This window comes from Rattus norvegicus, chromosome 20 (assembly GCF_021556685.1).
Source record: "Rattus norvegicus strain SHRSP/BbbUtx chromosome 20, alternate assembly SHRSP_T2T, whole genome shotgun sequence".
Taxonomy (NCBI): Eukaryota; Metazoa; Chordata; class Mammalia; order Rodentia; family Muridae; genus Rattus; species Rattus norvegicus.
Window position 1 is genome coordinate 9,844,040 of NC_141553.1, and position 20,408 is coordinate 9,864,447.

At 50.1% G+C, this 20,408-nt stretch overlaps 1 protein-coding gene, 1 long non-coding RNA gene and 1 other non-coding gene across 3 annotated transcripts in view; 1 reads left to right on the forward strand and 2 right to left on the reverse strand.

The window, feature by feature from the left end:
• Positions 1 to 6,546, forward strand: part of Umodl1 (uromodulin-like 1) — a 59,752-nt gene extending 53,206 nt beyond the window's left edge. Inside the window, 3 exon segments of the mRNA NM_001432035.1 lie at positions 188 to 266; positions 4,444 to 4,649; positions 5,656 to 6,546. Of these exon segments, the coding sequence (NP_001418964.1) occupies positions 188 to 266; positions 4,444 to 4,625 (261 nt within the window). The 3' untranslated portion in view covers positions 4,626 to 4,649; positions 5,656 to 6,546.
• A 5,853-nt stretch (positions 6,547 to 12,399) lies between these two features.
• Positions 12,400 to 16,220, reverse strand: LOC147998563 (uncharacterized). The gene is made up of 3 exons (XR_015645994.1): positions 16,177 to 16,220; positions 14,964 to 15,115; positions 12,400 to 13,660 (listed from the first exon to the last, which is right to left on the reverse strand). It is a non-coding gene; the product is annotated as an uncharacterized LOC147998563 (long non-coding RNA).
• Positions 16,221 to 18,823: 2,603 nt separating this feature from the next.
• On the reverse strand, positions 18,824 to 18,966 carry LOC120099076 (small nucleolar RNA SNORA48). The gene has a single exon (XR_015646057.1). It is a non-coding gene; the product is annotated as a small nucleolar RNA SNORA48 (small nucleolar RNA).
• Between the last annotated feature and the right edge of the window lie 1,442 nt (positions 18,967 to 20,408).

Genomic DNA, 20,408 nt, shown 5'->3' on the forward strand with positions numbered 1-20,408 from the left:
CTAAGACAGGCGGTTGTCCTACCGGAGTCCACTGTTAAGGCTCCCCTGCTCCCACATCTAGACTCACCCACAATGGCTCAACACCCTGTTCTAGAGGCCCAAACAATCAGGGTCAGATGGAGAAGGCAGGGAGTTTACGCCCTGAAAGAACCATGAGACTGAAGTGAGGTTTCTCTTTTCAAACCAGAACTGCAATGACTTCCGGTTATTGAGAAGCAGTGAAGCCATACACCAGATGACCTGGGGGCCCCTCCATCGGTCTGAAGGTTAGTCCTCTGGGTTTCAACGGCAAGGAAACTCTTCCAGCCCAACTTGCACAGTGCCTGTTTGAAATATGGGGATTTAAAGATTTTTTTTTTTATACTAAAAGACTCACAGCAGGGACTAAAATTTGCCTCAAGACTTTTAATGTTGCTCGTGTGGAGTTAGAGAGCAAGATTTGTCCCTCTTGGCCACCCTGAGAGGTGAGATTGCCTTCTGTGGCCATGCTGTGGGGAAGAATCCTAGCTCCCAGACGTCCAGAGCATTGAGTTGTAAGATGCTGTGGTGGGAGTCCAAGGAAGCGGAGAAGGTCTTTGACCCTGAGTAAACCTGTTAAGTGGATGCAAAGAGGAAAAGCCCAGGCTGTGAACAGACAACTGGAGTAGTATGTCCATCTGTGTTTGTTTCATGTGTTTGTGCACGCATGCATGCATCCGTGCATGTCCATGCACTTGCGTGTGCACACACGTGTAATTGCATATTTACATGGGAAAGCTGTTTAATTCAGAGGATGGACAAAGAGTACCTTCAGTTGCCCTGAGTATAAATGCCTATCAGAAGACTATATTAATAATGTATTTTCAGGATCAACTTTCCAAACGTATTTTCCTCCTCTATATAGTCTAATTATTTGGAAGAGGTAGGGAAGCTGTGTGCTTTGGGTGCTGAGACGGAAGTTTCTAGATGCCTCCTAGTTTCTGTCTCCTCTGTGCAGGAGAAGTTTCAGTTTTCAGGTTTTAGCAGACACATGGCAGCCTGGAGTCAAAACCACAGCTTCCAACCTCCTGGGCAGCTGAATATGGCTGGGGAGGTCAATTCCGGCCTGTGAGAGAGGAAAGAACTCACTGGAGCCTCCTAAAGGGCCATCCTATGCCATCCATGACTACTTCTTCCTTGTTCCCCAATGTCATCTCCTGTCTCTGCCAGAAAGAGATTTAAGCTTTCTCGATGCTCAAGTTATTTTTTGATTATTTTTTTTTCTCCTAACCCTGATGATCTTGTGCCTCTGTGTTTTCTTGTGCAACAACTCCCGGGGTATTCAGGTCCAGGTGGAGCTGGGTTTCTGATAAGTGAGCGGGCAGGACCTGGCTGGCGTTTCTCAACCCTTGCTTTTCATCCAAGCATTGGGAAGATCAAGGCTTAGGCACCATTGCCAAGAACCCCTACACACACACACACACACACACACACACACACACACACACAGTCACAGTCACAGTCACAGTCACAGTCACAGTCACAGTCACAGTCACAGACCCAAGAGTGTGCCAGACCCAGGTGGAGGTCCACAAATGATTGCTAACCTAGGGTCTGAGACCCGGGTGAGGGTCCTCAGGTAACTGCTGGCCTAGGTTCAGGAACCACATGGTGTTTCTCAACTCCTCATCCTCGTAAATTGCTGTAGAGAACTGGTCGACCTGGGACCGCAATAAGAAAGAGTATATGTGTATTGGGCTCTCATTAATAGAAGTGAAACCTCTTCCTTCATTCATGGATGTTGGGGGAATGTCAAGAGTGAGAGGCATTGGACTGGGATAGTAGACCTGATCCTAGGCCGCTGCCTGAGCTGTGTGGTCTTTGTAATATCGATTCTACCCACTACCGGTTATCTGTCCATGCATCCTCTGTTCATCTTCCATCGATCTATTTACCATCATCAATGTATCCATTTATAACCATTCGTGGATGTATTTAATCTTCACTAATCCATCCATTTACACGTTCATCTATCCATCTACCACCCATCGTATATCCATCACATTTGCATACATACAAACAGACAGACTTCTCTTCCTCCATCCACTGTGTGTCAGGAACCTTGGTTCTCCTTCATAAGGTTGCAGTTAGAGCAAATTGCCCTGTCTACCTCCCAGGGTTAAACCTAGTGTGTAATATAGGTCCTTTGAGAGTCCCTAATTTGTGCAACTGGCTAAATATAAAATCTGGTAACTGACCAGGCAGGGGGTTGGGGGGAGACACACGCTCCTGGGGAAGTTACAGAGTTGTAGCTAGGGGTTGGTACCCCGCCCCAGCATGTCTAGACAACAGTGTTGTCCGGTTGAAGCTCCTTGTCTTAAGTGGCCCAAAGGGAACCTCAGGACCACCGTGGGGCAACTGGCCGACAGCAACACCCTCGGGGCCACCTCCTAGAAGACAGCACAGTATCCACAGTGGGGTCCAGAAGTCCCGTGGGGAAGGGAAATGTGATTTGAGTGCTACAGGCTACCAAGGCTCTTTCCTAACCAGACCTTTCAGGTATAATAAAGGTGGAGTGGGTGGGGGGTGTGAGCATAGTTGGGGTCCATCCGTGATCTCTGTTACCGATGGCCTTGATAATGTGTCCCACTCAGGCACAAAGCAGTTATGGGGCTTAGGCCACTGGAGGGCAAGCCAAGGGCTGGCTGGCGGCTTGAATCTTTTTTCCTACAGCGTGAGGCATGTGTGTGTGTGCGCCTCCAGATGTGAACATCAGTGTCCTTTCTGTCACTCTCTACCTTATTTCTCTTGAGGCAAGGGCAGCCATCCCCAGCCATCCCCAGCCATCCCCCTGCCTCCACCCCTACAGCACTAGGAGTCCAGGTCTGTAGCCTTTATGTGGGTTCTGGGAATTTGAATTGGGTCTCTATGCTCTTTCCAGGAAGGGCTCGTTCCTTCTGAGCCATCTCTCCCAACTCCGATAGTATGGGAGCATCCATCCTACCCCACACCAGCCTCCTCCCTAGGGTCAGCACTGACAGCCTCCTGTCTGTCTCCACTTTGCCTATTCTAGAGAGATTTTATGAATGGGTCTCACTAAGCAAGGTCCCTCCAGGACTCCCTTAAACGCTGTCTCCTACATGGCATTGTAGGAGACGTCACAGCTCAGCTTCTTTCGGTGGCTTGATACTCGTCCGTCGTATAACTTGGACATAGTGGGGCTCTTGCCCATAGCCCTACCACATGGAAGACTGAGGCAGGAGGATTGCTGAGACCAATGTTATACAGTGATATATTTCAGGCCAGCTCAGTGTGAGACTGTATCTCAAAAACCAAACTGAACGGACAAAATCAACCCCACTGTGTGTCCTGGTCACAGCTGGGCTGTCCATTCTCCTGCTGATGAATATTGGGCCATGTTTCACTCGCTATGAGCAAGACTGCCGTGATCACAGTGTACAAACATCATTAAAAGATTATTTTCCCCCTCCATTCTCTGGCATCTACACTCTCCCGGACTTTGGCTGTTACTCTGGGGCAGGCCCTGGCCTCTGATGTGCATGGTAACCCCCCTACTACCTCCATGCCCCATGTCTCCCCATGAGGAGCTGGCTGACCCTCCAGCTGTGAGGGGACCACAAGCTCTCTACAGCCCTACCTCTGGGTAGAAGCTTCACCCTGCCCGCTTGCAGGCTGAGTTGTTCTCATTGGATGGGGGCCCCTGTAGCTTAAAATATAAAAAAGGCACTATCCCCACACTAATGCTCGTGACCCTCTGGCCCCGGTGGTCTCGATACCTCCATGGCTAGCCCCAATGCATCGACTGCCCAACTCACAGTTCTGCTACAAATTCTGGTCACATTCCCAGTAAACCACCCCCTGTCACAAATTAGCTGTCATAAATCCCCTTATCCCAGTAAAAAAATCAAAACTCTAGAGGCTCGTAATTTATCAGTCAGATTTCTATCAGTAAATTCTCAATCCACAAAACTCCCAAAGAATTCAGAGCCACATTGATACTGATATAAGCTGCCTACTTGGATTGGACAAATTGTTTTGTAAGTGTCCATCCCTTATAAGATATTTATAGCTGGGGCTGGGGATTTAGCTCAGTGGTAGAGCGCTTGCCTAGCAATCGCAAGGCCCTGGGTTCAGTCCCCAGCTCCGAAAAAAGAAAAAGGAAAAAAAAATATTTATAGCTAGGGTTGGGGATTTAGCTCAGTGGTAGAGCGCTTACCTAGGAAGCGCAAGGCCCTGGGTTTGGTCCCCAGCTCCGGAAAAAAGAACCAAAAAAAAAAAAAAGAAAAAGAAAAAGAAAAAAAGAAATGGTGATTGAGTACCTCAGAGCCTACCCCTTCCCTCAACCCCAACCCTTTCCCGAAATCTAAGTACATCTTTTGTTTCTTGCCACTTCACCGTTTCTGGGCCAAGGTGCCAACCACAGACACATGATTCCCCTGACCCAGGTCCCTATCTCGCCCACAGGTGCACAGGCATGTACAAAGCCAGGCCTGGGGACTGGTTACATCATTCTCATAGCAGCAGCTGTGCTTGTGGTGGTGGCAGGGGCCGCAACCCTTCTGATCTTGCGTTACCAGAGGGTAAAGCAGAAATACAATCTTCGAATCCAGTCTGACGACTTCAGCTACCAAGTGTTCTCTCAGTAGGAGGCCCAGCCGCCTGGGAGATGGGTAAGAACGGCACCACGTCCTGCCCCTGTCACCTGTGGAGATGGCAGAAGTGGGCTTGGCAAGGGGTCGGTCTGTAACTGAGAAACCTCTCCTTCCCAAAGGAGAGAAGCCATCAAGGGAGCAGGGACCAATTGCAGGTTGGCAAAGAGTTCCGTCATTTACACCCCATGGTCCCAGGGAGCCAGAGAGGGTGCAGTGACCCTGGTAGCCCAGGATGTCAACCACAACACTATGGCCAGCACTGATGAGTGAAATGGGAGGTCTTCGGCTGTGACGTTGTCAGCCGTACTGGCTTTTAGGGGAGTATAGTTTGTTCCCACAGAGGGCAGTGTGTGCATATAGTGCATCCTAGATACTTCTCAAACCACCTCGTGCTGGATCAAGAAAGCTCACACAGCGGCCATGCTGCGTGATCACCACACTGTGTCACTTGAGTAATAAGCCAGTAATGGCCAGAAAAGTCTGTCCGTGTTTGGAGCAGACAAGTTACAGTCCTTTTTTATTAATTTATTTGGACAGTGTGGATGTGTGTCAGGGGGAAGTGGGGATCAGAAGACCAGTCACAGGAATTGGTTTTTCTCTTTCCATGTTGGGTCCCAGGGATTGATCTCCAGTCTTCAGACTTGGCACCAAGTTCCTTTCGTCAGTGAGCCATAAAGATCCAGGGACACGTTATTTTTAAGACTTTTTTATTCATACGAGTGTTCTGTCTGCATGTATGTCTGTGTACCACATGCATGCCTAGTGCCCAGGGAAGTGGCAAGCCTCCACGTGGGTGCTGGGAATTGAACCCAGGTCCTTTGCAAGAAGAACAAGTGATCCTAACCACTGAACCAACTCTCCAGCCTCTATTTTAAAAAAAAAAAATGTTTTGATGTCTGGTTGGTGGATTTATGGCTGCAGAACCTGAGGACACATTGGGGGGTTGGCGGTGGGGGTTAGGGCTAGGGTTAACTCCTTTCTTCCTTCCTGTGGACTGACCCCCGTTTCCGCCTTCCCCACACAGAGCACCCTGTAAATAAGGTCCAGTGGCTAACTCATCGAACATTGACAGGAGTCCAACTCTGTACGGTGTTGTACCGACACTTGGGGATGAGACCTTTCAATGCCAGCAAACCTCTGTCTGCCCCCGAGAGCCTGAAGACACCAAGTACCAGCCAGCAGACTGGTGACAGGCCTGCTGAATATGAGGGCAGAACACCGGAGGGGCCTTCATCCTCAAACCCAGCACAAACACGGCCCCAGTTACCACAGTCTTCCAAGCTATAACATCCAAGCTGCTCCCGAGGCCCTCGTTCTCTGACAACTACCTCCTCACAGACCATCCCCAGTGCCTGTGAGGTTCACTCACGAGCGGATCCACCCACTAAACTCCCCATACACTAAACTCCCCATACACAGACAACGCTAATTCTCCTCTCCTTATCCACATGCAGACGACCTAGGTTGGATACAGGAAGCTTTCTAATGAGTCTCAGTCACATGCTGTGTATGTACCACTCTTGCAGGTTTCCCAGTGCACCCGTGGCCATTTTCCCATTTAATTCCATGAAGAGGAAGGTGTGATTTTTTTGTTTGTTTGTTTGTTTTGTTTCCCCACTTGGGGAGGTGCATACCCATGCTAACAGGTCCTTGCTTTGTTGATTTGATGAGAGACCAGGATTGGTTACGCAGTTTACACCTGAGGCCATAGCGTTCTCCCTAATGAGATTAGGATCATAATGGCATTCTAGCTTTTAATTAATACACTTACTTATGTCGAGTGTGACTGTCACTTACTCAGACCATTTGGGGAAATGAGTCTTTCGACTCCTTGCATAGTCTTGGGGGTGAGAATGACAACCGGGAGTCTTCGTGGCTAGCTGACCTTGAGCAATAAATTTTTCCTGGCACTGAAGTGGTTTGCCTTGTTGCTTCCCCGTGTGGCTTCCCCCGAGTGGCTCCCCCGTGTGGCTCAGTTCACGAGGCAGGCACTCCAGGGAGATGCCGAGGTGAGGCTCCCCACCCCCACCACCGCCCGGCGCCATCCGTCCATCTTCCACTGTTATTGAGAGAAATAAAAATCTTGGAAAACCCAGGTACTGAGCCCAGGACCAGGCAGCTCCCTCACACTTCACCTCAGCCACACAGTCTCAATGGCAGGCCGTGCTAGCTGTGAGGACAAACTTCAGAGTTCTGGAGACTCCAGTCCACAGATGAACAGTCGTGTCTCCTGTTGGTGGAGGGGGATGGCAGACATTTCCTCACTTAGCACTCACGGGGCCTCGGGAGGATGGGGGTGGGGGGGGACTCACTTTACAGCTCAGCATATAGATGTACAATGGCGAACCTTTGAGCTTTAACCCACTACCTGGTCCAACCTGCAACTCTCCAGTACTACCACTAGATGGCGCGCCGAGCCAAGTCTGCTCCAGGGTAGTGCAAACCCTTAAGTTTTTGCAGCAAACACAGTTCTGGCTTCTCTTGTTTGCTGGATGTGAGTCTCCTGCTCTTAAGCAAAGTTGAATCTGAAAGTTTCCTGCAGGTCTGTGCCTGCTGCCACGGGGCCTTGGAGGCGACGTTAGGCTTTGAGAGTAGGACCCTGTAGTTCTCTTCAGCACGATGACTTACAGGAAGTGCGGAATGGCATGTGCGGGGAGGGCGCACAACAGCATCCGCTTTACCCAGACTTTTTAGGGAAAATAGTCCCTTTCTCCCTTCTCCATTTAGGTTAGGCAAGATTGCTATGGTTTACTCATCTTTCTGTCAGGTGTACCAGGGCCGCCAATCCAACCTTGGCCACCATGGTTCTTGGTCACCATCCGCTTAATCTGCAAAGTGAAGATCTGGCTGCTTCGAGCAGTGGCTGGACTGGCACAACCCCCGCATACAGGGATGAGCACAGTGGGCTTACATAGCCTAGAGGGAGCCTAGAGAGGAAGAAGTAGATATAGCTTGCATAAATCTCGGGGCCTGGGGCAGGTAAGTGGACACACACACACACACACACACACACACACACACCGCCCCCAGCAAACCTGGGATGTCTCCAGACAGGCTGTTAGCGCTTACTCCTGCTGGAGCTCCCACCTCCAGGACTTCCAAGTGCTGCCCTAGGAACCTTGGGCGGGCATGAGGGCATCCAGGGCAGGAGCCTGTGCTGGAGCCTGAAGTGGAAACTAAAGGGTTCTTTGGAAAGTGAATTGTGTTGGAAAATTGTGGAAGACTAAGGCAGACTGGTGGGGGAACGTTTTCACTGAGGCAGACACAGGAGAGAGGGTGTTCTGCTAAGCCCATGAAAGGACACGTGAAGTATTTTTTTTTTTTTTTTTTTGCTAACAACATACATGTATTGGTCTGCCTTACACTGAGTGCCATTTGTTGGGACTCCATAGAAAGAAATGCACCCCCCAAAAAAATTCTGGTAGTGTGTCGCAGTTTCTTACTGCTTCAGTAGACTCGGGCCGATTGGCAGCGTGATGCCAGCTGAGACAGACTTGCTCACTGAGGCAAGACCGTGGAGGACGCATGATGTTTGGAGGGAATATAAAAAGGACGCAACAGACTATAATGTAGGCTGAGCTTGGGTTGCCTGTAGAGCTGGCTGGACAACAATTGCCTTGTGCCTTCTCCCATCTTCACTGAGGGAGGCTTGACTGAGAACTTTTCCTGGTGTTCAGCCGGACCTGGTCCCTCCTGCTGACTTGTACGGAGGCTGAGGCCTAGATGTCTCTGCTAGGCAGCGCCCCCTGCTGACGATTGGTTTGCTAACCCTACTCTGCTGAACTGGACTTCTGGTATACCTGCCAAACATCCACGAGTGATCCAGCTTCTGCTGCTGGCCCGTGAACTGAACTGCTGATTTCCTGACGGCACGAATGGGATTTTTCTCCAAAGAACCATTTCTAAACAGGTTCCCCATATCCTTTCTTTCCCACTACCTCTGGTGGGCAGCAGGCTAGGAGGGAGGTTAAAGCATTTAAGGACCATCATCAAAAGTGGGCTTAAAAAAAATTAAAGTTACAGGAACCCTGGCTGAGGATGTCACCAGAGTAGCTGGAATGGCCTCTGGCTCACCATGTCCCTATGCTGAGGTCTGGAGCTGCTTCAGAGGAGGGAGTAGCCATTTGACTTTCAAGCTGTACCTATAAACAAGTTAACCTTACAGGAGTCACTAGCTTCCCCCAGGAGCCCTCTTTTTTGCACCTTTCCCCTTCCTGTCTATTGAACTATCGAGATCGGCTTGCTGTCGATGATCTCAGCCCCTAGAAGCCCGTGGCATTTCTTGGCGATGAATCCTATTTCTAATGGCATCCAGGTTCCCCAAGGAGCTGAGCTGCTATCGTAGATGTCCGATCCAGGGAATGGCTCCTGGTTCTCTTTCTCCAGAGCGGGCACCAATACTAATTTAGTTTCACAAGAGCAGTATGGCTCCCTCCGGCCCCTCTCCCCTGTGCAGGTATATTGGACCTGTCCCATCCCTTCCCACTGTCACAGATGACCGCTTACCAGATGGGTGTCCATTAAGTTAGCCCACCTGGGTCCTCCTCAGAGCAGCGGATCAGAGTACTCAGGCTGTCTCAGATTTCAGTTCCTGTCTGGAAGTACGCTGTAGCTGTCTTCAGACACACCAGAAGAGGCCATCAGATCCCATTACAGATGGTTGTGAGCCACCATGTGGCTACTGGGATTTGAACTCAGGACCTCTGGAAGAGCAGTCAGTGCTCTTAACCACTGAGCCATCTCTCCAGCCCGGAATTTTACTTATTTAGCTAGTACATCTGGGAATTTTCAAATCACATTCCAAGGGGCCCTCGTTTGCATGTTTGGCCAAACTCTGGCCACAAAAACCTCATCAACCATCCTGCTAATTAAATCCCCCTCAGACATTTTAAAAACCAAGTTTAGAAGTTTAATTTATTCCATTTGTTTCGTGAAGCATCCGGACTCCCCTACTCAGGTACAGAAGGATTGTGGAAAGCTAATGAGTCTGTTGACTTGTGTTGGTTTTGTTAGTGTGAATGTGGGGTCCAGGGATGGAACTTGAGGGCCCTCTGAGTAATGGACAAGTGCCTGAGACTATGATTGCTCGATACACAGGTGGCTCCTGGGCCCTGGTACGCACCCCAATCCTGTCGATGTGTTTAATTTGCTCTTCCTGCTTTTGACTTTTGACTTCCTGCTTCCTTTTGACTCACCACGACTAAGCCACGAGGAAGAGAGGCCAGTATAAACCAGAACCAACAGGGAGGCGGGAGCCACGGGCACTGTGGGTGGGGAACCCTGCTATACCTGGCTACCACAGCCATCACAACCACTTTAGACAGAGAGTCCAATGGGTGGCTTGGGGTCCCTGAGCTCCCTGGCAGATGTTTCTCAAGTTCAGGAAACACCTCTACCTCTTTGGCCACAACCTGAGCCAGGGCTGGTTTGTTTCCCTTCCGAATGATGGTTGATCTTTCAGGGCACTCAGCTGTGCTCCCAGCAAGCCTACAGCGAGCTGTCCTGTCCCAGGGCTGCGCATCCCACAGAGACCTAGGCCCTGTTCAGGCTCCAGCCCACCTTTCCTTCTCATTAGCCTGGCATCTCCTAGATATAGCCTACGTCTCTTCTTACCCAGTTCCTCTCTGAATTCTCTCCGAACTCCACCCACAAGAGGGCCATGGCTCTCATAGGGAGAATCTCTGTGTGCTTTGCCTGATTAGCAGAGCCCAGAGCTAAGTCCCTGGTACCAACTCCAAATCCAGTGGTTTCCAGCCACTCCCCGGCCTTCCAGGACCAGCTTTTTGTGTAGGTCCTGGGGACCAGACTCAGGTCCTCAAGGTTACATGGCAAGCTCTTTACTGACTGGGTCATCTCTCGACCCTAGAGGCTAGATTTTTCATGGTGACGCCTATTGATCCTTTACCATGTGCCAGGCAGTGCCACAGAACACGTGATGTACATTTAAGCTCCCCTTTGCTCTGAAGGAACCCTGACTGACTGTGATGCTGGGCAGAGAAGAAGACACTGGCTTGGCTGTCCTCCAGTAGCAGTGGATCTGGCCTCTGTATGTGATCATACTGGGAGAGGGACCGACATGGATCCCCCAGTGAAGCCCACTCAAGCTTCGCATCTGGGGTTATTACTGGGGATCAGTCACCTGGTTAATGATACTTGAATGTGCCTCCTTGGCTTCTCAAAGGCCAGGCCCCAAAGACGTTTGTGTGCATGCGCGCGCACATACGCGCGCGCACACACACACACACACACACACACACACACACATACTCACAGCATGACCCAGAGCCTCAGACACAGAGGACCGTGTGAGCTTATACTCCTACAGCAGTGGCATCACCCAGGCCCAGGTGGGCAAACAGTCATCACGTGCTGGTATGATTCGGGTCAAAGCTTGGGCCCAGACAACCCCAGTAAATTAGGCTTGGCTGTTTGTCCTCAAGATCGCCAATTAAAAAGACAACAGTATGAAACTGAGAGTTAAGGGTGATTCATCTTGTCCACATTCGGAAGAACAAAGGGATCCAGTGATTCCCCCCAAGTCTTTCTGTGGGGGCACTCACACGAGGATCAGGCTTAAATGAAGGGCAAAGCTAAGCAGTTCTGTAGCTTAGACTTTTGCTACTTTGTGGGCTCTTCTTTCCCCCTCTCACCCCTGCCCCCAACACTAGATAAGAGAGAAAAAAGGATAGAGTGGGGAAGGGAGGAGCTTCCTGAAAAAAAAATCAGGGGTTGGAAGAGGGACGACATTATCCTTAGACTACTTCCTGCTGGGTAGGGGCTTCGAGCTAGTTGGGGGCAAGTTTGATCTTTGCGGTCAGGATATCTGTTTTCTTCTTGTTTCTTCATTGTGTACAACTATTTAGTAGACTGCCACCAACAATCCACCATGCTGCTAGCGTGAATACACCCTCTGAAAAATCCCCAGAATTCCTTCATCACACACCAAGGAAACTCTCTGCAGCTGGCCAAAATCACACCTCTGTTAGAGCACGAGGCAAATCATAGCCAGCTGCTATGAAGCAGCCCCATATCCCACACCTGGAATTAAAATGAAAGCACGGGGGGCTGGGGATTTAGCTCAGTGGTAGAGCGCTTACCTAGGAAGCGCAAGGCCCTGGGTTCGGTTCCCAGCTCCGAAAAAAAGAACCAAAAAAAAAAAAAAAAAAATGAAAGCACGGGCTGGAGAGATGGCTCAATGGTTAAGAGCACAGACTGCTCTTCCAGAGGTCCTGAGTTCAAACTCCAGCAACCACATGGTGGCTCACAACCATCTGTAATGAGATCTGATGCCCTCTTTTGGTGTGTCTGAGGACAGCTACAGTGTACTTGTATAAAACGAAAGCACATTCCTCTGTGTGTGTGTGTGTGTGTGTATGTGTGTGTGTGTGTGTGTGTGTGTGTTTAAAGAAACCAAAATTCTCACTACACAATCTTGTTCAAATTGTACCCCCACCCACCATGAAAACACACACACACACACACACACACACACACACACACACATTGTCTGAGTTCTAATCTCTCCTGCAAACTGTGGGAACTGTGTGAAATCTCTTCCTGGGGTGGGGGATGAGGCTCTCAGGGGAAATTTTAGTTCTTGAGATCAAGTATTTCAAACAGTTTGACGATATGCCTCTCCCTAACATAGCTTCTCTTTGGCCAGAGCGGCTAGAGTGGGAGATTCTAAGAGCTTACTTATACCTCACACCCCAGGACCTCCCCCATCCCCGAGAACCGGTCTGAAACACGTAGGGTCTGAGTGTTTCTTGCTCCTCTGCCATCTTTACTGCATCAAGAACATGTGGTCAGGGGTTGGGGATTTAGCTCAGTAGTAGAGCGCTTGCCTAGCAAGCGCAAGGCCCTGGGTTCGATCCTCAGCTCCGGGAAGGAAAAAAAAAAAAAAGAACATGTGGTGAGGACCTGTAGGAGCAAAGTCTCTCCGTCCCAGTGCTCAGGGATATGGCTCTGCATGCTTGATTCCCAAGGTTGTAGGATCCAGCCTCTTCCTGTCTCCAGCTCTGGTTTCCCTTCAGAGTGAGAACCTCATTCCAACCCAGACGAGGCAGAGCCGAACAAAGGACCAGGCAATCCTAGCTCAGGGTTTCTCAGTTTGTACAGACTGTAGGTGGCTATGGGAGGGGACAGAATATGTGGCGGAAGGCCTCCTCAGATCATATTCAGCCTGATACTTCACGCGTCTCTAAAAGCATTTCTAAATATCCTTTTATAGAGTAGCAGAGATGGCCGTCGCACCAGTTAAAGCAAGCATGTTGATAACCATGGTAACCCCACACCGGGCTGAGGCCTCAGGTGGGCAGGAGGGAGGTCCACATGCTACCTGGGAGATGGAGCTGTGGTGAACGGATCAGACCAAAACCTTTAGTCTTTGGGGCTGGAATCCCTGGTCTTCCTCTAGGGAGGCATCGGCTCCCATTTCACAAGCTCTGAATCTCTAGCGATGACAGTGGCCATTGGTGCCCAGCCTGGGCTCCGAGTGGGGCTGTTAGCAAGCATGGACCAGGTAGGAGTCTGAGAGTGGAATCATCCAGGCTTCTTTCTCTAAGTCTGCCAAACTCTGCTTAGGAAGCTGGGTTTTCAGGTTTGTGTCAAGGTCGATGCCAGTGATTTCGGAGTCCAATGAAAGCAGGTCTTTCTCTCTGGATCTTGCAATATGAGAGATAGAAACAGGTACAAACAACAAACAGACAGCAGTACAGTCAAGAGGGAAGGAGATAAATTCCTATTCAGTACATTCGGTGGGAAATCAGCCTGGCACGCGCACACACACACACACACACACACACACACACACACACACACACATACACACACACGCGCGCGCGCGCGCGCGCGTTCAGAATGAGCATCTGCACAGGTACTAATCAGCTGTGCCTGAATCCTGGTCCACATCGGCTTCAGCAGAACAAGTATGAAGCGATGTTCAGAAAAGCAGGCCAGCTTGCAAGCCACGTCTTTATCCGGAAAAGAGGCTGAGTCAGGGCCTTCTCAGCCTTGTGGTAGGGAGATTCCTGGCAAGAGAAAGAAACAAGGCAGAGAAGCCGCAGTACACAGATATTCCCAGAAATGGCAGTAGTGAGTGAGAGACCCTGAGCTTTCTGGGAGAGGAAAGTCCAGAACATGGCCAACAGCTGTGCCTTCGTGGGCTGGAGTTGATAAAGCCCAAGCATCCACTACCCAAATATATGAAATTCATGCTACTTCCCTGTGTGTGTGTGTGTGTGTGTGTGTGTGTGTGTGTGTGTGTGTGCAACCATCAAAAGGTGTGTGTGTGTGTGTGTGTGTGTGTGTGTAAGAGACACTCACATATGGAAAGTTCCACACCTCACCTCATTCAGTAGATGGGCTGCCGTGAAGTTTAAGTACATCAAAAAACGGTATTTAACTTCTTGGGGTGTGGGTAAGTTCACGACGCATACACAACTTTACCTTTAAACTTGGGTCTTGACCAGAAGATGCCGAATTAGAAATATGCAAACATTCCCAAGAGCACTTTTGTTTGCAAGCCCCGTGGATAAGAGACCCTGAACCTGCTACCCCAGAAATGGCGTTTTAGGAAATGCAAGCACCCACGACCTTCTTCTCACGGGGCTTGTAAAATTTCAATCAATTGGTCCCAGAAACTTTGATGGCTGGGCATGGGCAGACCAGTGTCCACAGGAGCCAAGCTGAGTGGAGACCAGACTGCTGGTGTCCCCGGCAGCGAGATGCTCCTGAAGTTATGGCCTTCTGGTGAACATTGGGGGAGGGCAGAGTGGAGGCTGGGCACGAGAAAAACCACCCAGGAAAGTCCCAGTGGGGGATGGTTCTTCTCCATTTCTGGACCGTATCAGTAAAGGACCATAGACTAAATCACAGCTTTTCCTGCGCTAGTCCACAGGAGGAGCCCCTCCCAGTCTTCAGGGGTCCGATGCTACACTGGACTCTGGCGGTAATGGCATATGGTCACCAGGCTTGAGAGAGATGTCATGATGCAGGGCTGTTTTGAGCAAGACTCGGGTACATGGCACCTCTAGCTTGACCCCAATCCTTCACAGCTTCCGCATATTGGGGGGGAGGGGTGCGCACGTGCACGCCCCCCCCCCCATAGGTGGGATAGGGAGGAGTTTCTGGTTTGACAAACCACAGTTAGCCTGAGTATGTCCTTAAAGTACTGGGAGAATGTAAGACAGTTATCTCTCTCCCGTTGCTCTGACCAAGACTTGAATCTTCTTTGGCGTTTTTCAAACCCCAAACGGATACTTGCTGCTGCAGGGAACCGATTGCGAGTGTTGCAAAGGACAAGAGCTGGAGGCTGCGGTCCTAGAGACTCACCTCTAGAGGGCGCTGTGGGAAGAGCCTTAGAGCTGAGAGGGCCATTAAGCCAAGAAGGTCAAGGTGTAAGAATCAAGATGTATTCCTTTGTGTCGGCCCCCGCAGAGTCCACAGAGGATTTTTCTGCAAGATCACTAGTTACATGACAGTAACTAGTACAGAAAAAGGCTAAGACCATAAGCCACCACAGCCTTGTATAAAGACGTTTGCCGGCAAAGGCCAGTTGAAGCTTGACGGTACCCATAATTCTCTGGGGGACCTGAGTTCCTGTGGAAAACCTTCACCCTCCCAAAAACATGGTCTGTGTACTTCCTACGTTTTCCCAGACTCCAAAGGGAGCCATCGTGGGGGAAATAAAGAACAATCCTTGTCCCCAAAGACTATGATACAGAATAGGAAGTACTAGGCTCGCAATATCATCCCAGGGGCCCAGATCTGCCAGCGTACGTCAAGAATTGGGTTGTGGGAGGCAGAAAAGTCGGGGGGGGGGTGCTCTACATTCCAGTCTCAAAGCTTATCCAGGGTTTGCTAGCAGGAATGGCATTTCTGGGGGGCCTGGCTAGGTCCTGCCAATAGCCACTCTACTGGTCAGACTTTCCTCTACCTACACCGACACAGACATTGTGGATCCCCAAGCGGCACCCCTCTGATTTCTCACAGGTACTCCTGCATTCTGGGCAACAGTAGCTTAAAGTTTCTTTCACAAGCTGCTTGGGCGGACCCCAGATCGTGGTGACCACAGAACACCGAAGGGATCCCTTCCTCTTTGCAACCAATCTCTACACTCTGGGCAAGACTGCAGGGGTTGTGGATGGTGGGTCCTTACTGTAATTCTGGAAGACAGCAAACTACCTGAATTCCATAGGCACCCACAAACCCTGTCCTGAAACTTTGGAGGATCCCCCCCCCCCGCAATAGAACAACTATTTACTGTCCAGATAGTAACTCCGGGCAAACTTTCCGTCTTTCCAGGGGCCCCAACCTCCTGCTGGGGAAGCTTCCTGACACCCTGAGGCAGCCCCCAGCCCTTCACCCCCACACTCAGGCTTCCCACCTACCCCATCAACCTGGAAGCAGGACACAAGGGAAATCTAAGACCACCTGTGGCAATGCCCCCCCCCCCCCCCGCACACACACCCCCAACTTTTCCCCTAGTCTGTCCTGCCAGCCACAGGCTTAATCTGGGGAATTTTCAGGACAGTGAGGTTCATACCTTTGACCCAGAGAGGACTGGGGATCACTGCCTTGGCAGGAGCTAAAAAGGGAAGGAGAAGTCTGTCCAGTTGGGGCATGTGAGTGTGTGGGCGGTACGTGCTGGGTTTTAGCCTCTCCGCTCTCACAGCTGTGTTGTGAAAGATAAACTGCCCCAACCTGTGTCCAGCCTCTAGGCACTGGTGGCAGTTGTAGCTTCTGTGCCAACCACGCCCACTCTCAGGTGCAGATGCTGGTGGGACGGAAGGCAGGCACAAGAGGCACTGAGTGTGGCACTCAACCGCGATCACGGCTGAGGACAGGGGTCCATGGGAACATTCTATGAAGCGGCCACACCCTAGGATGGCTTTCAGCTCATTGCTAAAGGACAAAGGCGCATGCAGAACCACCAGCCTCGCTGGCTCAGAGCCACGGGCTAGAGAAGGCATCAAGCAGCCTGCTGCCTCTGTGAACAATACACAGTGGCAGGTTCTGGGGACACTCATCTGCTGATTCTACATTGGAGAGTGGCCCTTGGCCTCCCAGACTCTGGCTTCAAGGACTCAGCTCCTTGTGCCCCGTGCCTTCTGTGCCTGGTCATCAATACTGTAACAGTCCTTCCCCTTTCATTCCCATTTACTCTCCACAACCATCTGTTGAAGTCGCTCTGCTGTCCCTATTTCCAGACCCTCAATAGGTCAGTGTCGCAGGGCTGGCCCAGGCCCTCAGGTTAACCCAGAGGCCTGTCATATATCACAGGAGGAGAGAGCCCTGAATCACATGGACTGTGGAGGGAGCCAGGATGCTGCAGTCGAGGGCTACAAGTTCAGGAGAGGGGTTGGAAATAACACACAAGGGTCCTCAGCTTCCCAAGATGAGCAGTCTATGGGGTTTGCTGGGCCATGGTCAAAGGGACAGAGCGCTGTACTCCCTGGAGGTTGAGGACCTGTCTCCTGGTATTTCTCCACAACTTTGACTCTGCAACATGCCCACTCCAGTTCCAACCGCTGCTGCTCCTCAGAACTGTTGTACATAGGGACAAGCGTGGGGTGCTGGGACAACTGAATAACTCAGAAGGTGAGGCTGGGCAGCAGATGGCTGGGAAGGCCATAGTCCAGATGTGAAAACATCAGCAACTAGCTCCCCATAGGAATACCCTGTCTGTGTGTGCATGCATGTGTGCGTGTGTGCGTGTGTGCGTGTGTGCGTGTGTCTCTGTCTCTGTCTCTGTCTCTGTCTCTCTCTGTCTGTCTGTCTCTCTCTCTCTCTCTCTCTCTCTCTGTGTGTGTGTGTGTGCGCGCGCGCGCATATACTGTTCTGTTCCTCCTCTCACAAGGATTCATCTTTTTATATCTCATGTGTGTGTGTCTGATTCCTACACGAGTACTGCATCTGTACAGGCTAGAAGGGTCATCCGACCCCCCTGGAGCAGGAGTTACAGGCAATTGTTAGCTACCCATCATGCATGCTGGGATCCAAGCTAAGGTCCTCTGGAACAGCAGCAGTGCTTTTGACCTCTGAGCCATCTCTCCAGCCCCCCTCCCCACTCTACTTCTTGCTAAACAGAATGCGTGTGATTTATAAATAATAGACATTTAATATTGTAAATTTGTGTTACCAATTAAACTACACAGAATTGTTGTACTGATTTTTTTGAGGGGTGGGGGGTGTAGGTGTCAAGCTCTTGCATTTCTAATTCAACCATGGTTTGACAATTGTCCACAGCTCTCTAGGACCCCAAAGTTGAAAAGGCAGAGTCAAGGAGTCAAGAGCAGGCTGTTTGGTCCACAGTGGCTAATACTTTGCTCTCAGGTACAAAAAGAATTCTTAGTACTTTCTCTCTGCATAATCTATCAACCATTGAGGCAAGAATATTTAATTTTCCAATGCTAGTTGCTTTTAAACTTTTAAAATTGCACCAGCACATTTGGCTATGAATGTCCCTCACAGTCTTAGGCGTTGGCTGTTTTGACTTCCGGGAAGTGGTGGTTTTTAGAACAGTCTGTCAACCTTAGAAGATGGGACCAGGGGCTGGGGATTTAGCTCAGTGGTAGAGCGCTTACCTAGGAAGCGCAAGGCCCTGGGTTCGGTCCCCAGCTCCGAAAAAAAAAAGAACAAAAAAAAAAAAAAAGAAGAAGATGGGACCAAAATTAGTCACTGGTCTTTACTCTTTCTGCTCCCTACACAACATGTTCAGGAAGCGCCCTCCCACCCTCCACATTCAGTCCACTTTGACATTCTGCTTCACCAGAACAACAGAAGCAAGGACTGTAGGCTGAAGCATCTGAACCAAAATAAAAATCGTCCCTCATTAATTTGCTTCTGTCAGTTGTCTGGTCATAACAGTGATAAAACTTTAGTACCAGGAGTGGGGTCTGGTCATTTCTCAAAACATCTTTCTTAGTGTCCAGATACAAAGTGTCAAAGTGTTTCCTTTGAGTAGACATAGTATCTGTGACAGCCACATCTTCTGCACTAATTGCAGGGTCTTGCTGCTGTGGGGGCCGGAAGTTGGATGGAAATCAGGAAGGAAGGGTGAGTTTGGGGCTCTGAGTTTGAAGGCACAGTCCATCATGGCAGGAGAAGTCATGATGGCAGAGGCTTGAGGCACCCGGCCGTGTTGTATTCACAGTCAGGAATCAGAGATTTGATTTGATTTGATTTGACTTTTATGAGTCCTAGGCATAAGACAGCCTGGCCACCAAGTCAGGCATCAAACTAGGATGAACAAAGCATTGTCATCTGCTCTGCCCCTGACTGGTATAAGAACACCACCAAGGATAAGGTGCCCCTTTGCCCACTGTTGGGAGTGGAGGGTGGGGGTTGGGTAGGGATGTTTCCTTCATCTTATTTCCCTCTTTATTTTGGTCAATTGCAGAGTGAGTACTTCTTCCATTGAGGTAAGAGATTTAGACAAAGTCTTGCTCTCTGCTGTGGGATCTCCAGTTGTCTTGTTTCCTTCTTCAGTGTTGTGAAGATTTTCAATGTTGCGCCTACAGCATGGGTTACTTGTGAGCGGGCACCCGCGGGTGACTCTCCTCGCCTGGGCAGGGTAAGAGCCTCAGAGCCTCACCTGTTGCTCCATGGCCTTTGCCCTCCTTATCTATGGCTGTTTGTGTGTATTTCACTTTTACACATTAGGAGTCGCATAGCACCCAGATTGGTTTCAAGCAGGTCTTCTAAAACATCACCACAGAACTGACAACTATTTACAAGTGGCTTGTCACGGTCGCCACACACCAAGACACCGTAGGGAATAAATGGCTTCTTCTCTGACTTCTGGTGCACACCGTTTGTGCTCTGATTGTGACATTGTTAATTTAATGTTGTTTTATTTGTTTGTCTTTCTTCTGCAATGGACAATAAGGTCCTTGAGAGACAAAGCTGTATCTGTTCATCCTGGAACTAAAACAATGCCCAGTATTGGGCAGGAGTTCAGCAAACATTGGGCCATCACTCATTTTCTGCCTGCCAACTGGCTGGAAGGGTGACAGAGGGATGAGGCCACAGAAACACAAACACCGAACACGGGCTTGGGCATGTCCCAGCCAACAGACCAAACAATGGCTCTTGGGTGTGTCTTCCCTTGTCTCCACCATCACCATTAACCTTTCACGCAAGATTCAGCAAGAAGAAGGCCAGCAGGGGCCATCATGGTAGGTCCCAGTGACCTGACTATAAAAGTCCCCCAACTGCAGTGAGGCCTTCTGCAGTCCTTGCTTTGGCCTCCCTCTAGACACTTGAGTGTGTATCAAGTCCAGAGCCCTGGGGTGTGTTTGCATTAGAATGCGTGTGACTGTAGGTAGGGTTCAGGGAAGAGGACCAGATCACATGTGGCCCTCCTTCTAGCTGCCTTTGGAAAGTGACTCAGGGTCTCACGCTCGCTCCTGATCTCCCTGGGGATACTGAGGAAGCTTAGCATCTTTATCCAACACAAAAAAACCTTCTAGAACTCAACTACTGTACCGCCTGCTTAATGATATGGTTAGAATCCATGCTTAGGATGGGCCTGAGTGCTTGGTTGATCTGTGCCGGTGGCCGTGTGAAGTGGCTGGGTGAGGGCTCTGGGCTGGATGAGGCCAAGGCTGCTGACAATGGGCGGCAGTGTTCTCGGCTCCGCTGGAACACAAGGATGGGGAAATATTTCTCTTCTAGCATTTTAAATCCGGAACAATTCCAGCATTATGGCTTTTTTTTTTTTTTTTTTTTTTTTTTTTTAACCATGCTTGGCTGACCTTCGGGTCGTTCTCGAAG